The sequence below is a fragment of the Trichosurus vulpecula genome, chromosome 7 (genome assembly GCF_011100635.1).
Source record: "Trichosurus vulpecula isolate mTriVul1 chromosome 7, mTriVul1.pri, whole genome shotgun sequence".
NCBI lineage: Eukaryota > Metazoa > Chordata > Mammalia > Diprotodontia > Phalangeridae > Trichosurus > Trichosurus vulpecula.
The window spans coordinates 253,341,256-253,358,802 of NC_050579.1; the positions used below are offsets into that span (position 1 = coordinate 253,341,256).

At 39.9% G+C, this 17,547-nt stretch overlaps 1 protein-coding gene across 1 annotated transcript in view; it reads right to left on the bottom strand.

The window, feature by feature from the left end:
* Positions 1-11,379, bottom strand: part of LOC118857895 (piggyBac transposable element-derived protein 1-like) — a 49,118-nt gene extending 37,739 nt beyond the window's left edge. The window contains exons 1-3 of the mRNA XM_036768369.1: positions 11,331-11,379; positions 4,408-4,818; positions 3,527-3,650 (exon numbers count right to left, since the gene is read on the bottom strand). Of these exons, the coding sequence (XP_036624264.1) occupies positions 3,527-3,650; positions 4,408-4,803 (520 nt within the window). The 5' untranslated portion in view covers positions 4,804-4,818; positions 11,331-11,379. The remainder of the gene's footprint in view (positions 1-3,526; positions 3,651-4,407; positions 4,819-11,330) is intronic.
* Between the last annotated feature and the right edge of the window lie 6,168 nt (positions 11,380-17,547).

Here is a 17,547-nt window from a genome sequence, read left to right on the forward strand (position 1 = left end):
AGAGCTACTTCTTATTCAAAGAAAGTGATAAAGGAGGAAAGGACAATTAAAGGAGTTCTGAGGTACGGAGTAAGAGAGGAATTTATAGTGGACAACTTCTATTTTCCTTAAAATAAAGTTTTATCAATGCTTTTCATTCTTCATAAATGTCATTTTTCTATGTGTATACTGACTTCTTTCCCTACTCCTATATCCCCAACAGAACATTCTCTTGTAACAAAGAAAAACAAGTAATCAAATCCAACTGACACACAAAGTAAGAATGTTGGAGAATGTTACATTCAGCAACTGTAGTCTCCACCCAATCTTTCAAGAAAGATTTGCATGTTTTCATCAACTGAGCATTAGGAGTGGATCCTGGAGCAGAGCTGACCTGGCAAAAACAGAACCATGGTCTGGACATCTGCCCTGCCACCCTACCATTCTATACTGGCTACTAGTCAAGGAACAAAGATCCTTCTGAGCCCTTATCACTCTGGAAGAAATTCTCTCTCAACATTAAAGAGTCTTGGGACATAGCTGACCTGGTTGAGTACCTCAGACATGCCTCATCCTTTTATAATGTCTGATCCCAGGATTCTATTGACCTCTATTTTGACAGTCAGGCAGGAACAGAGAACAGACATCTGTTATATGCAAGGAAATGTGTGCAAAGGATACAAAGGAAGGCTAAAAAAATCCCTCCTCTCAAGAAGCTCACAGTCTACAGGGGAAGGCAACATGTAAACAGCTATGTCCAAATAAGATATCTATAGATCTATCTATCTATCCATCTAGACATATTTCACATACACATATATACCTACATACACATGAAGAAAAGACATACATCTTATATAAGATATATATATATATACATACACACACATAAATAAAATAAATATCATAGGTTTTATATGTATGTATCATTTGTACACAGTTTGTATGCAAGTTGTCGCCTCCATTAGTGAGTTCCTTGACAGCAAAAAATTTTTTGACTGATTTTGATTTAATATCACCTCTGTGATTCTAATACATACACAAACACACACACACACACACACCCACACACACCCACACACACACACACACACACACACACACGATAAATTGGGTCTCCTTTAGCAAGCTGTTGACTCGTTTTTCATGATTTTCTTCCATCACTCTCATTTCTCTTCCCAATTTTTCCTCTATTTCTCTTACTTGATTTCCCAAATTGTTTTTGAGCTCTTCCATGGCCTGAAACCAATTCATATTTTTTTGGAGGCTTTTGATGTAGGATCTTTGACTTTGTTGTCTTCTTCTGGCTGTATGTTTTGATCTTCTTTGGCACCAAAGTAAGACTCTATAGTCTGAGATTTTTTTACACTATCTGCCCATTTTCCCAGCCAATTACTGGACTTTTGAGCTCTTTGTCAAGGTACGACTGCTGCCAGAGCAGAGAGTGCTCTGTCCCAAGCTGCAGGGGCCTTGCACTGCTGTTGTCAGAGCTACTTCTAGACACCTGTAAATTTTCAGCTCTCCTGAGGTGGTATGACCCAGTGAGAGATGTTTACTCTCCTGACTTGTGCTCTGGTTTGTGAGTGATCTCAACACTCTTTTCTGCCTTGTAAGTGCCAGGAGGACTCCTTCTCCACAGCCACCACAAGCTCTGCTACACCAGTGCTCCTTCACAACCGGGACCACCATCCAGGACTGCAATCCAGACCTAAGCAGGGCAAAGCATGAGAATCCTGCCTCAGTACCAGCAAAGAGATCCCTGCACTCCCACTTTGATCAGTTACTTGATTCCCCCCACCATCTGAGGGCCTGGAGCTCTGGAACCAGCCTATGCTGTGGCTGCTGTTGCAGCTGCCACTGCAGCCAGCTCTGCTGCCCCGGGGTTGGACAGCATCCTTCTCTCACAATGGTCCAGAAGTTTCTCCCACTGACTTGCTAAGTTGTCTTTCGCATTTGTGGGTGGAGAAGTCCGGAAACTGCCACAGCTCTGTCATTCAGTGCCCTGAGGCCTGCTCTACCTGATCTGCTCTGGGTTGGTCTGGGCTGCGCTCCGCTCCCACCCTGGTGCAACAGACCTTTCCCAGCAACCATCCAGGCCGTCTTGGGCTGAAGACTTGTTTCACTCTGTCATTTCATGAGCTCTGTAGCTCTAGCATTTGTTTAGGGTTATTTTTTACAGGTGTTTGAAGGGATTTGAGGGAGAGCTTAAGCAAGCTCCTGCTTTCACTCTGCCATCTTGGCTCTGCCCATATATGATAAATTGGAGATAGTATCAGAGGAAAGGAATTAAGGAATTGAGATTAAGGAGGATTGAGAAAGGTTTCTTGAAGAAGGTGAAGCATGAAGGAAACCAGGGAAGCCAGAAGCAGAAGATGAGAAGGGAATAAGATTCAGGCACGGGGAACAAGAAGTGAAAATGTCAGAGGTCTAGAGATAGCATGTCAGGTGCTACCAGTGTCACTGGATAACAGAGTCCATGAAGGTTTAAGGTTCAAGAAGACTAGAAAGGTAGATGGAAGCCAGGTTGTGAAGGGCTTTAAAAACCAAACAAAGGATTTGATATTTGACCCAACAGGTAATAGGGAGTAGATTGAATATAGACATGGTCAGAACTGTACTTTAGGAAGTTCACTTTGATAGCTGAAGAAGGATGGACTAGAGTGGGAAGAGACTTGAGGCAAGGAAGCTCTCAACCAAATTATGTGACTTTTGAACTTCTGCTACTAATATCAATACTTCTACCATGGATCAAAAGAGAAGTGATTACTCTCCCTGTGCATGAGAAGATGAAGGCCTGCACCAAGGTGATGGCAAAATTAGAAGGAGGCAAATCCAAGAAATGTTATGAAGGTAGAATAAACAGGATTTGGCAAAAAATTGGATATGGGGAGTGAGAGTGAAGAATCAAATATTATAATCAGGTTGTAAGCCTAGGTGACTAGGGGTATAGTTTTGCTATTGTGCCTCACGAGTGACAGATACTCAAGTAACAGGTAATACATAACTGTCAAGAGATGAAACCAAGATGAAGAAGACTACAGGATTCAGTGGATGGAAAATTATAAAGTGGAATGTAAGAAAGACAAACTTGGTTATGCATAGCTACTAAAATACAATGGCATTACTCAACAACCCATGCTAAATTTAAAAAATAAAAAGGTAGGTAGGTTAATAAAGAGGTGGTTACTATGGCAAAAGGAATGAGCCTGTGGAAAATCATAAAGTCAAATATTTAGACTACCCAATATTAAAATTAGGTTGTATATACTGAAGCAATGATGTATAGTGAAAAGAACACTGGACTAAAAATCGACCACCTGAATTTTTGTTCCAACTCTGCCACTAATTAGTGATGCACAAGTCATTTCACCTCTTGAGGCCTTAAAGGAATGATGAGGTGGGACTAGAAAATCTCTTTTAATTCTAATGTCCTCTATTTCTTTTGATATAGGCTTAGTCATGTAATAGCACTTGAGCCTAAGGATCTCAAAGGCATACAGATACAGGGCCTCCAAAAGAACATAGGAGTCCAAATTCTAACACTTACCATTCTCTTGGAGAAGATAGGGATCCTGAGATTCACACTTCAGCTGGAAGCTTTGTGACTCCTGGGATGCTCCTTGATGCTTGGTCTCCTCTGAGTGTTCTAGTCTTTGTGAAAGAACTGAAATCTACGGACAAAAGGTATAACAGCAATTTAGATTTCAAGATCCTTCCCACCCATTAATAGGCCACATGACCAGCTTACTTTACAGGAAGCCTAAGTTACATGTGATGGGAGGAGCTTCCTGATGGAACAGGAAGTTATGTCACAGGAAATGCTGAGAGGGAGAGAGAGTGCCGTTATGGCTACTAATGGCTGCTGATGGCCACCCTCATGATTGTTAGGACTGAACAGGCTGACTTAGTTGTACTGTGAGTTTGTTTTGGGGAAGATTCCAGCAGGGAGTCAGAGAGGTTTTGGGATGGAGAGGCTCCATATTGTGATATTAGGTATGGAATGTTTTACTGCTCTGATAGATAAGATAAATGGCTTGTGGAATATGGTTCTCTGGTGTTTGAATAAATTGGTTTACTTCTTCTACCTTCTTTGTGCAGAGTCTCATGTACATTGCAATACAGAACTACATAGGCATTTTGACAATTACCATCGACATTGTTGTTATTGCCTTACTGTTACAAAAGGTTGCAAGTGAATGAACTGGATTTACACTCCTGAGAAGAGACCATAAAGTACATTCCCCAAGGAAATAAAAGACAAAGGTAAAAGAAACCAGAGTTGCAATCCTCTAAAGCAGCAGGAGGAAAGAGGGAACAAGACAGACCTAGCGATTAGTGCCTAAGTAAACCCAGTTACAAACAAAATTTGGCTAATTTAAGCCCATTGCTACACCCATCCTTATGTTTTTTTTTTCTCCTTCCTCTTACTTGCCGTCCAGGTTCATTCAATTGTTGCTCCAATTCCTCCAATATAGTAATTACTTCTTCTCCATTTTGTGGGAACCGCTTCCTCACCCAGGCCTGGAGCTCCTGGGGCAGGACAGTAAGAAATTGCTCCAGCACCAACAGCTCCATAATCTCCTCCTTTGTATGCATCTCAGGCCTCAGCCACTGATAGCAAAGCACCCATAGTTGGCTCAAAGCCTCTCGAGGGCTGGTTGTCTTCTGGTAGCAAAACTGTCTGAAACGTTGCCGAGAGGTCTCCTGGGTAAAACAGTTGTTTTCTGGTTGGCTGGATTGCTGTTCCCAAGTATAGTCTTCTTCTTTCACTTTCAAAACTTCCTTCTGCTCCTCTGGAACTGGGACAGAAAAGCCTTCTGACATCTTGAGACTGAATATCTAAAAAGGTCATAGGATCATAGTTAGAGTTGGAAGGGAAATTAACCCAAACTTCTCAATTTACAGATAAGGAAACTGAGGCCCAGTGAGGTTACATAAGCAAGTGTTTGAAGTGGGATTTGAACTTAGGTCTTCCTAAGTCTAGCACTCCACCCACTACAATTATTGCCTCTGAAATTGAAGCATAATTTTTAAGGAAAAAGTAGTTAAGTCAAGATAAACTTTTAGAAGCAAATGCCAATTCTTTATTCATTCCTTTTTGAAGAAAAGCAACGGACTATGAGAACTACTTCTCTCAGGTCACATCCCCCAAATCCTCTACAATGTAAAGTAACCCATATGAATCTCTCAAAAGCATCATTGAAGGTATTGCAGGTCAGGGAAGCAATCTTTGACTCCAGCCAAAATGAATGATACTTGCATAACAGCAAACATGGATTAAGCCAGCTTTCCCTTTCTGCCTCTCATAGTAAAACCGGTGAGCTGATCTTCCTCTGTGATTGTTACTTTTTAAAAACTAAGACTTAAAAATACTAGATAGAGCCAAAGCTAAGTTCTTTATCTTCCCCCCAAAACCCTCTCCTTTTCCTAATTTTCCTATAACTCTTCAGGACACCACCATCCTCCCAGTTTCCCAGTCTCTCAATCTAAATACAGTAGAACCTCAGTTTTGTATGCTTCACCAGACAAGGAAAATTTTTTTCACAAAATTTGTCTTGCATGATGAACAAAAATTCGCAGTACGAACATCATGTTTGGACTTGAACAGCCTGGGAAGGGATGATGCTCAACTAGGGCAATGTTTTGTTTTGTTTTTTTTTTGCTTTCATATGTCAAACAAAGGAACCTCAGGAGCTGACGACAGATGAACTGATGGATCTGCATGAGGAGGTTGTGGAGGACATCTCATCTGAGGAGGAGGTTGAAAAGTCAGAGGAATTCCTCATATCAAGTGAGAATAGGGAGGTTTATCAGATGTGGGGAAAAGTGCAAAATTTTGTTGAAAAACATCATCCAAATAGGGTTGTAGCAATGAGAGCCATGAATATTTTTAATGATAGTGCAATGTCACATTTGTGTGACATTCTGAAAAAAACATCAAAAACAAACGTCATTAGCTAGATTCCTAGTCAGAAGTGAACATAAAGGAAAACATATCAGTGAGTCAAAACATGAGTAAAACAAAAAAATGAAAAACAAGTGAAGGCAGTAGTGTTAGTCTTACTTTTGTGAAAGTAGCATAAGACAGAACACTCCCGACATTGAAATCCTTGATGTTCTCATGGAAGGAGATTCTCCTTCCAAGCAATAACCCTTCTTTCTCCTCCTCCCTCTCGCCTCCCTCACGCCAGCCATGACTCTTCTCATAGGTAAAGTGCAGGTTAATTTGGTTTATTTTTGGTTTATATTGTGTACTAATCATTGCTACTGTATTTCAGGTGTACTAGGGACAAAAAACTTACTTAAAAATATAAATAATTATTTTATATGAATATTTTTGGGGATGTGGTATTGATCATCTGACTTTACATTATTTCCTATGGGAAAATTCGCTTTGCAATATGAACAAATCACATGACAAACAGAATCTCAGAACGAATTAAATTCGTAAACCAAAGTTCTACTTTATTTTCTTCTACTCCTCACTCTCCTTCACCTCTCATTTCAATCAATAAACATTTATTAAGTAGCACTATAATAAGGGGTGGCAATACAAAGAAAGGGAAAAGGCAGTCTCGGTTATTTCTATCTTTATAACTTCTTTCGAGTATGTGCCCTTCTGTTACTACCATGGCCTTCATCACATCATGCCTGGATTATTGCAACAGCCTGCTGGTTGGTCTCCCTGCCTTACGTCTCTCTCCACTCTAGTACATTCTCCCCTCAGCAGTCAAAACAATCTTCTCAAATTACAGGTCTTTCCTTGTCATCTCTCTATTCAGTCAATTCCAGTGGTTCCCTGTTACTTCCAGAATCATATATCAAATCTTCTGTTTGGCTTTTAAAGCCCTTCATAACCTGGCCCCTTCCTACCTTTCCAGTCATTTTACACCTTATTCCACTCCAAGTACTCTGTGATCCAGTGACACTGGCCCACTTGCTGCTCCTTGAACATGATTCTCCATTGCCAGTCTCTAGGCATTTTCACTAGCTATTTTCCATACCTGGAATGTTCCCCCTCCAGGTTTCCCTGGTTTTTGTCAAGTCCCAGCTAAAATCCCACCTCCTACAAGAAGCTTCACCATCCCTCCACCCAACCCTGTTCCCCTTAATGCTACTGACTTTCCTCTAAAATTAGATCCAATTTATCCTTTATATGTCTTGCATGAACATAGTTCTTTGCAGGTTGTCTACCCCACTGAATTCTCAACTCTATCAAGGCAGTAACTTTTTTTTGGCCTTTCTTTGCATCTCTACCATTTACCACAGTGCCTGGTACATCGTAACTGCTTAATAAATGCTTATTGACTTGACTAAGTAACTCCAGAGCATTTTTGTGGAGCCCTGTGAACCAGCACAGTCATTCTGTTTGGGATTATGTAAATATAATGACCAAAAGTCCATATTCTTTGACCCAGAGATTCCATTACTAGCTTTACCCCCAAAGAGGCCATTAATAAGAAAGTCCTTATATGCACCAAAATATTTATAGTACCACTTTTTGTGTCACAAAGAATTGTAAAGAAAATAGATACCCATCAAACAGGGAATGGCTAACCAAATAATGGCACATAAATATAATAGAATATTGTTGTGCCATAATAAATGACAAATGTAATACAGAGAAGCATGAAAATATTTCCAGTATCTGATACAGAGTGAAGTAAAGCCAATAAAACAATATTTGAACAATTAATGCAACAGAAAAAAACCACTAGAAAACAATTAAAAATGAATTTTGCAAAATTACACAAACATGGCCCCAAAGAACAGACACAAGGTAACCCTTTCCCTTGTAAAAGTTGAAGGGCCACAGGTGTGGGACATTGCATATATTTTCAGATTTTTTCAATGTGTTAGTCAATTTTAATTTTTCTCTCATCTTTTTTCTTTAAAAAATATTATGTATAATATAGATGGTTTTCTTGGAAGGGGAGGGGATGGCATGTTGGGAAAAATTCTGGTGATGCAAAAAAAAGACATCAATAAAAATTTATTTTAAAAAAGAAAAATAAAGCATGCATTAGAAGTAGGAAAACTTGGATTCAAGTACTAACTGATGCAAAATATCTGTGGCCAAGGGTAAACTCCTTAAAATTTCTATGCCCCTGTCAATGTAAATTAGATTAGAAAAGAGTTTCCACACCTGGAATTCCCCACAATGATGAAACAAGTTTCTTCTTCACCTATCCCAAATGTGTTAAACACTATAGGGAACACTGAGGATATAAAACTAAAACAATCTTGGCCTCAAGAAGTTCATGTTCTACTGAGGGGTGTGGAGCTGAGAGAGAATATCTAATACACACAAGTTAAAAAATATAATTTGAGGAGGAAAGGAGAACTAACAAATGGGGAAATAAAAAAAGTTTAAGTCTCAATTAAAAGACAACTATTCTACTTGGTGGAGATGAGGAAGAATTCCTCCTCATTCTGGGCACTGACACTACTCATGTAAACACACAGCAACAGAAGTATACTGCTAACTTTCCAGAATAGCTACTCAACCAGTCTTGCTGCAATGTTGTGTTCAAAAGGGGACTAATTAGAAAATATGGCTAGAAAGACAGAGAAGACCTAGAATGTGCATTCCCTTAAATGCCAAGCTAAAGAGTCTGTATTTTATTCTAGGAACAATGAAGAAGTGGGAGAATTACACAACCAAATCTTGCTTTGGGAAAATTATTTTGGTAGTGAACAAAGCAAGAAAATCAATCAGAAAGTGAATGGTGATTGAGGGTTTGAATCAGGGTCAAGTGACCATGTGAGTAGAGATAAAGAAAATGGAAGAGATGCACTAGTCACTCTCTATTCTTCACCCTATCTTTGACAACTTGGTGAACCAATTTAACTCTACGCTGTCGTCCCCTCTTGAATGCCTAGCCCCCTTACCATAGTGCTTATTAGACCCAGACAAGTATCAGCTTTGGATCACTCCCACTATTCATTGCCTTTACTTCTAACTGAAGGTGGAGAAAATCAGACAACTGTTCTGACTGGGTCCACTACAAGTTTACATTATACCCTCTCCTTATCGAGTCACTAACCTCATTTTCATAGTTGCTCTTCCAAACCTTTTCATCCCTTCTCAAACCTCACATGACTTCCCCATTCTCTCAGCTGAGAACTTTTGATCATTTTTTACAGAAAAAAAATTGAGGCCTCTAGACATTAACTACTTCTTCTACACTCTTCTACACCTCCAATGACTTAGATGTCTTCTGCCACTTTCTTCTCCATCACCCTATTTCACACGATAAAGTGGCCTTACTCCTTACCCTCCAGTTGTTCAAACAATACCACCTTTTCCAAGATTGCCCTGTCATCTCCACTCTTTAACTTAGTTTCAATCTTTCCTGTCTACTGGCTCATTTCCAACTGCTTATGAACTTGTCCACATCTCTCTTTTCCTGAAAAATCTCTCAATTGATCCCTCCATCCTACTAAGTATTGTCCCTTATCTCTTCTGCCCTTTGTGGTTAAAACTCCTTCCAAAGGCTATCTACAATAGGTGCATCCACTTTCTTTCCTCTCCTCTCTTCTTATTCCCTTATAATCTGGATTCTGACCTTATCATTCCACCTAAACTGCTTTCTCCAAAGTTATTCATGGTCTCTCAGTTGCCAAATTCAGTGTCCTTTTCTGAATCCTTATTCTCCTAGATCTCTGCAGCCTTTGAGACTGCGGAGTACTCTCTCCTCCTTGATATTTTCTTCTCTCAGGTTTTCTAAAATACCCACTCTTTCCTGTTTCTTTTCTTACCTAACTGCTCCTCTGTCTCCTTTGCCAGATCCCTTCCAGATCACACCTTCTAACTGTATGTGTCCCTCACGGTTTCTGGCCTGGGCCCTCTTCTCTTCTTCCTCTATTCTACTTCACTTGGTGATCTTATCATCTCCCATGGATTTAATTATTATTTCTATGCTTATGATTCTCAAATCTATCTTTCTTGCCCCAACTTCTCTGCTGACCTCCAAAATGGCATCTCTAACTGCCTTTCAGACATCTCAAACTGGATGTCCAGCAGACATCTTAAATTCAATCTGGTCAAAACTACCCTCGTTATCCTTCCCCCACCCCACCTTCCCTATTGGCAACACCATCCTCCCAGGCCCTCAGGTTGACAATCTAGGAGTCATCTTGGATTCCTCACTATCTCTCACACCCCATAACCAAGCTGTTGCCAAGGTCTGTCAATTTCACCTTCACATTTCTCAAATATGCCCCCTTCTCTCCTTTGAAACTGCTAACACTCTAGTGCAGGCCCTTATCACTTCATACCTACCTGTATTATTTGCAATAGCCTGCTGATGGGTTTGCCTGCCTCAAGTCTTTCTCCCCTCCAATCCATCCTCCATTTAGTTACTAAAGTGATTTACCAAAAGGGCAGATCCTCCTCAACATATGCTAGTGGTTTCCTATTGTTTCCAAGAGCAAATACAAAATGATCTCTTTGGCATTCAAAGCCTAAGGCTTTGATACATTCAGTGTATGTATCCTGGTCATGCCTGAAACTCTCTCCTCCAGTGTGAGTATTGACCTCCCTGCTTTTTTTAAGTTCCAACCAAAATTCCACCTTCTACAGGAAACCTTTCCCAACCTCTCAATTCCTGCTACTCTCTGAGATCCGATTTGAATCCAACTCTTCCTGACTCTAGGGCCGGAGTGAGGAGGTCAGACGGCAAAACAAAACTACTTCCTCCTCAAGTTTCTAGGAGTATTCCTGAGGAGTGTGGTGGGGTTGGGAAGAAAGCGATTCTCTAATGTTGGTGGCTGAAACCTCCACTGGTGTGCTTTTCCTCCTAAGACTATTTTCCTCCAAAGGCGGCTACGATTATAATAAACGACAGCTGGTGAAGTCAAAATGGCTCTGGGGCTCAGAAAACGTACAAACTGGGGGAAACCGTATTCCTACCACTAGTGCTTGGGAGAAAAAATCCCAAGGAAATTCCAAGGAAGCCCCGCCCCAGAAGATGGCCAAGGCACCTTTAGTTACCCAGAAATCCTCGGAGGTTCCTTAATGATCAGAGGCGCAAATCTGGAGAATTGGGCCAGATCAGGGATAGGCGTCGTCCACAGAGGGAGGGGGTCGCGGCCAGAGCCTCTAATGAGCTCCAGAAACGGACACCATCCCCCAAACGCGGTGTACTAAGGCCTTTCTCCTTTCTCTAAAGTGCTTCCAGCAGACAGGGAGGCGGGAGGATGGGAGCAGAGGGAAAGCGGGGAGAGGAATAGAGGGGAAAGAAGCAGGGAAGAAGAGAGAAGAATGAAAAAGAGGGAGAAGGAAAAGGCGTTTCACCCGCACACCCTCCCGGGACTACCGCTCCCCCATTCCCTTCAGCGGCACTTACCACAAACCCTCCCAGGGTATGCACCCCTGAAAATGAGTGGGCGCTCGAAACCGACTGGGCTCTCTATGATTCGCCCGGAGCCCAGCAGTGCGCATGACATTTAGGCTGTTTCTCCTGCTTGAGTCCTCTCTAGGAATCTCAAGGCGACTGGCTTCATCTCTTTGTTCTGCTACCTTAAAGTACCGCCCACCCAGATTGAAATACAGTGTTAGGCAGAGGGGAATGATGTGGTTTCTTTGCTTGAAACCGTGATCTGTCAGATTCCCTTTTGATGCTCTCTGCTCTCCAACTATGAATCCTTTTCCGTTCTCACTATCTCTGTCTTTGCTGTGACTCCCAGTCCTTTAGCTCTTTCCCAGTCAAAACCTGTTTTTCAGAGTCTAACAACTCAAACATAATCTCTGTCTCTCTCTCACACACTTCTCTCCATTTTGATAGTAATAATTGTAAATCATATTAGCATTTGCGTAACTCCCAACAACTCTATGAGGTTGGGAATATCAAGTATTTAATTCTATTTTACAGATAAGGAAACTGAGATTCAGTCACATCAAAGTCTGAACCTCAGTTCCACCTTGAATAGTCAGTCATCACTATGGGATCCAGCATTTCTGGTCCAGAATAGAGATTTTGACTAATTTGAAAAAAATCCAGGAAGAACTAGTCTAAGTCTGATCTTGTTAAGCCCTGTCAATCTAAATGGCCATTCTAAACTTATATAAATGAATGGTTCTAGCTACCTAATGTTACTTTTGGTCATGAAGTTTTACAAATTCTGGAAGGTAAAAATAGATGTTCGATTCCTGAAGCAAATAATCTATTAGTTTATTTGGGCAACCCCTGAAGTGCACTCAGAGGATCACTTTTTGGGAATACAGGAAGTCCATAGGAAGTATCTTATTCCTTTAACAGACATCACTCTTTACAACCTTGCCAAAACAAATATAAAACCAAAACCAAAAAACTTATCTATGAAATTCTCTCACTGATAACTTTTATTCTTCAATGAGTGAGATGAAAAGAGAGAATGAGAAATAAGAGTAGAGTCCCAGATGCAGGACAATTTACCAGGTGCAACTGATAGCTGCCTTGCAGCAAAATTCTGACTAAGAATGTTATTCTGCAGAACTTAAAGAGAACCAAACTTTGATGTCACACTTATCTAATTACTCCCACAAAACCAGGTACTGGAAAAGTGAGTTTCCAGTCCACTCCAAATGACCAGTATCCCCCCCCCAAAAAAAAAATTTCACTGGAAGATAAGGAAGTGAATGAGAATTATGCTGAAAATATCTGTTTTCCAAAAAAAATACAGTCTCATTTCTGTGTTCCTAGGTTGGGTATAGAGAGAGAGACAGAGACAGAGAGAGAAACAGAGAGATTCTTTCCTTATTTGCAAAACTCTATGACATTTTAACCTAACCAGAGACTTAACTTAAGATTTAAATGTAATTTGCATTTCCAAATTATGATGAAAATGTGGTTTTTATAAGTGCTGAAATATCCTAATTGTTTTTCAGGTTGCAGCTCTCTAGGACTTTTTAAAATAGAAAGTTTGTGAAATTTTCACGCAAATAGCATTGAGACTCCTTTATCATTTTTTGCCTTCTCTGGAGAGTTACAGATTTATTGTTTTAGGGTAGAAGAGGAAGATAATTTCTCTGACTAGAGAATTCTCAGAAAGCTTTAAATAGAACTGAAGCCATTTTAAAGGTTTTATTTCCAGTGATTCCAAAAAGTGGGAAACAAAAAGCCAACAGTTTTGCAGTGTGCAGTTTCTAAACTTATCTTAAGCAATAAGCATTAAGTGCAAGCTCATCTTAATTACTCTTTATCATTTTCTAAATACTTCTAGAATAGAATACCAAAATTGATGGATAAATGAAATTATTTTTCCATGTAATTAGAAATGCATTCCCCTGAATCATATCATTTGACTGGCAATAAGTTTTGCTTCATGTTTTAAATCCCTAATGTTGTTTTATATTTTATGTTATGCTCTTAAAATTTTTGTATTATGATTTTACCAGCATGTAAGAAATCCTGTTTACTTGAGGAATGATACCTAGAATGTTATGAATTTGTATTACTCCCACTTTTATATGAATGCTATGAAGTGATGAATTTGGGCTATCACTTATTAGGTATTGTTGTCCTTTGTTCTTAAACTGAAAAAAAAACTATCTTGAACATTTAGTTGGTTATATTTTGCTTGAAAATCAGTAATAATGATGTGCACTTAGTGCTTTGGAAAAGTACGAAAGGCCTTGAAAAATGCTGTATCTCTGAAGTTATTTGGGTTCTTGTCAGATCCTCTGGTTTGTCTTCTTTTTTTTCAAAGTTGTTCATTTATTTATCCAAAAAAATGGAAAATAATTACAATTTAAGTAACTTGGTTTGACAACAATCAAAAAATTATATTTGATCACAATTTTTTCCCTAATAAAGTATTTTACAGTTGGGAAAAATCCATTTTTAACACAAAATATCCACATAATCAGTTCTAAAGCACTAAATTAGAACAAGTTATAAGTCAACTAAATAAAATGGTTCTATTGTAAAGATCATTTTTTCTTTTGTTTCTATACTTTGTGTATATGTTGTGAGCCTAGGAAGAGCTAAATCATTTGGCTCTTCATTTCCTGGACAAGTGTCTTCACCTTCACCTAAACAAACTGAGCCACTAGCAGCTATGCCTAGGACATGTTAAGCCTCTTGGGTCAATACTCCATGAACCCATGTCTCTTTAGCCTCTTCCTCCACCAATTACCTCATTTATTTCCTTGCCAACATGGACACTCCCCCTTTCCTCATCAGGCTCACAGAATCAATGTTATCATTGCCTCCAGAAAGAGCAAAATGAACTGCATTTTTGTTCTATTCAGGAATACACAGAACTATACAAAAAAGATTTTAACATCACCAATTTAACATCACCAATATGTCCCAATTCTAAAGAAGGGCAATGCCAAAGAATGTTCAAATTACTGAACAATTACCTTCATTTCACATGCTAGTGAGGTTATACTTAAGATACAAGCTAGACTTCAGCAATATGTGAACTGAGAATTACCAGAAGAGCAGGCTGGTTTTCAAAGCGGCAAAGGAACTAGAGGCCGAATTGCCAACAATCGCTGGATTATGAAGAAAGCAAGGGAATTCTAGAAAAAACATCTACTTCTGCTTCATTGACTACACTAAAGCCTTTGTGTGAATCACAACAAAATGTGGCAAATTCTCCAAGAGATGGGAGTACCATATCATCTTGTCTCCTGAGGAGCCTTTATGCAGCTCAAGAAGCAACAGTTAAAGCTGAACATGGAACAGCCAATTGGTTTAAGATTGGAAAAGTAGCATGACAAAGCTGTATATGTCACATTTATTTAACTTATATGCAGAGTACTTCATGCAAAATGGCAGGCTGGGTGGATTTTAAGCTGGAATTAAGGTTGCTGGGAGAGATATCAATCTCAGACATAGAGACAATACCACTCTGATGGCAGAAAGAGAAGAGGAATTAAGAAGCCTCTTGAAGAGGGTGAAAAAGGAGAGTATAAAACCTGGCTTGAAGTTTCTGTATCAACAATCTGCTAGCAGCTACTGTGGCTGTGTAAGATCAATAACACCAGCATACAGAAGGGCTGCTAATACAGTTTCTTGATCTGCTTTTCTAAGGAAAGCAACTTTAAGGGGTTAACAATCTCAGTTTAATCAAACATGCATATATCATTAACTTAGTTCTGGGGGAAAAGATCAGCACCCTGAACTTCAGAGTAAATACAAACAGAAATTACAAACATCAACACACAGATCTTGTCTGATCAAATCACAATACATAGTTACCAGAGAAGAACCAATGGGTCTGGGTTAGCAAAGCCAGGGGAGCAGTTACAATGGCTTGCCCAGAGTCTCAACACTCCTTCCATGAGTGATCCCCAAAAGTCAAACACCAAGCTCCCCTCAATTATATCCTGTTCACAGCCCTGAGGGCTCTGACCTCACCCAGGCTGGGTGTGTAAAAGTTCCCCATCCCCAGCACCACATCATATACAAGTCAATGACTCCTGATTGCCTCAGTGCTGTGTTGGTAACCAAAAATGGGCTCCTTAGCACTTAGTGAACAAGTGCCCTTGAATAGTTTGGCTTTTTCCCCTGAACTAACTGACTGCTGTTTGTATGTTGGATTGGAGTAAGCTTGTCCCCTTGCTTCCCTTGCTTAAGCAGACCAAAAGAACCTGTGCTTTCCCCGGCATACCTTGCATACCTTACACCCCTCCCCCCCCCAACCCCTGCAGAAGCTGGATGGTTAAAAACAGCTTCCGTTGGAGCCAGAGGCTGCTACAGCTACAGCTACAACTGAAGCTGAAGCAGGAGCTGCCGGTAGCAGAGCTGACCTACATGAGGATTGAGGAGTGCTGAACAAGGACTTGAGGCCAGTGGGTAATCTTTTTACCATAGAGGGGAAGCATGTATATGATTTTGCTTTATACCATCATGCTTCTCTGTGGCCTCCTGGTTACTCTTGTGAGGTGGACTTATTGGGCCTGGAAGTTTTTGATCAAAATATCAAAATGGGGATGCTGGTTTGTGGGTTGGTTACTGTGGAGTTTAAATACATGCTTTGATTCTTCTGCCTCCTACTTCAAAGATTCCTTATATCTGGCAGTTCCGAACCTTTTAGACATATATATGATCCTCTTTGAAATTACAAATTCTACCCTCATAATACAAGTGCTGAGAAATAGCTGAGAAATATTCCAAAACAAGACAGGAGAAGGTTTCCCACCAATTCAAACAAAGAGGAGACTTGATAGTCTTAGCATCCCAAAAGGGAAGAACAGGGAAAAGTCTGATTGCCTTAACAGTTTCACATCAAAAATACCTAATATTTTGGCAACTGGCCCCATCATTTCTTCAGAAATAGAGGAAGAAGAAATGGAAGCAGTGTCAGATTTCTTATTCTTGGGCTCAATAATCACCATAGACGGTGACTGTATTAAAAGTGTGGAACTTTTTATACCATTTTATATCATTTTTGTAATTTCAACCAGACCCAGAGCCTGAATTAATGAGTAACTGGAAGAAGATCCAGGACCTGGGCTTCTTTGTTCTGTAAAATTTACTCAGGCAGTACCCCTACCTCTGTCAACAAGGCCAGATAAGACTGACCTAAGGACATTCTTTCCCCTGTTAGCCATTAAGGGATGAGACCCTAATCCTGAGAAGACCACCTCACTTAATATTATACTTTAACTGACCTTTGTCAACACTCTTGTCTTTACAAACCTATCCCATTAAGGAAAATCCTCTTCTTGTATCATGGTTAAACATACATGGAGATCATAAAAGTGAGGTAACACAGGCTTGCTGGGTCTGCTAAAATAATGTATATAAGTTTTCTTAATCCTTTGTTCAGACAGCCAGAGCTTATGCTCTGACTCCTTGTACATACAAGTAAGCTAGCTTAGCTATGCTTTAAGGGAAAATAATAAACAACATGGATTTTTCTATCACCTAGCTTGTTTGCCTCCTTCAACCAAACTTTTCTGTTTAACAAAAGACACCTGTACCTTGTAAGGAAAGCTATGGCAAATCTGGATGGCATACTAGAAACCAGAAATATCACTTTGCCCCAAGGGTCTGTATAGTCAAACCTCTCATTTTTCCAGTAAAAATGTATGGCTGTGAGAGTTGGACTATGAGGAAAGCTGAGTGCTATAGAATTGACACTTTTGAATTGTGGTGCTGAAGAAGACTTCTGAGAGTCCCTTGGACAGCAAGGAGATCAGATCAGTCAATACTTAAAGAAATTAATTCAGGCTACTCACTAGAAAGTCAAATACTGAAGGTGAAGCTTAAATACTTTGGCTACATGATGAAAAAAATGGGACTCTTTGGAAAATACCCAATATTTGGAAAGATTGAAGGCAAAAGGTAAAGGATATGGGCAGAGAATGAGATGGATAGATGATGTCATGGAAACAATGAATATGAACTTAGACAGACTTCTCAAGATGGTGGAGGATAAAAGGGCCTTGGGGTTGACTGAACAATAAATTGTTCTATTTATCATCTTGTGATTTCCCACACCAAAACTCCCTGAGGGTGTGGCCACCACTCCCCAATGTGGGTGGTCTCCTGGAATAAAATGTAAGATTCTTGAGGACAAGTTTGTTGTTCAGTCATTTCAGTTGTGTCTTATTTTTCATTACCCCAT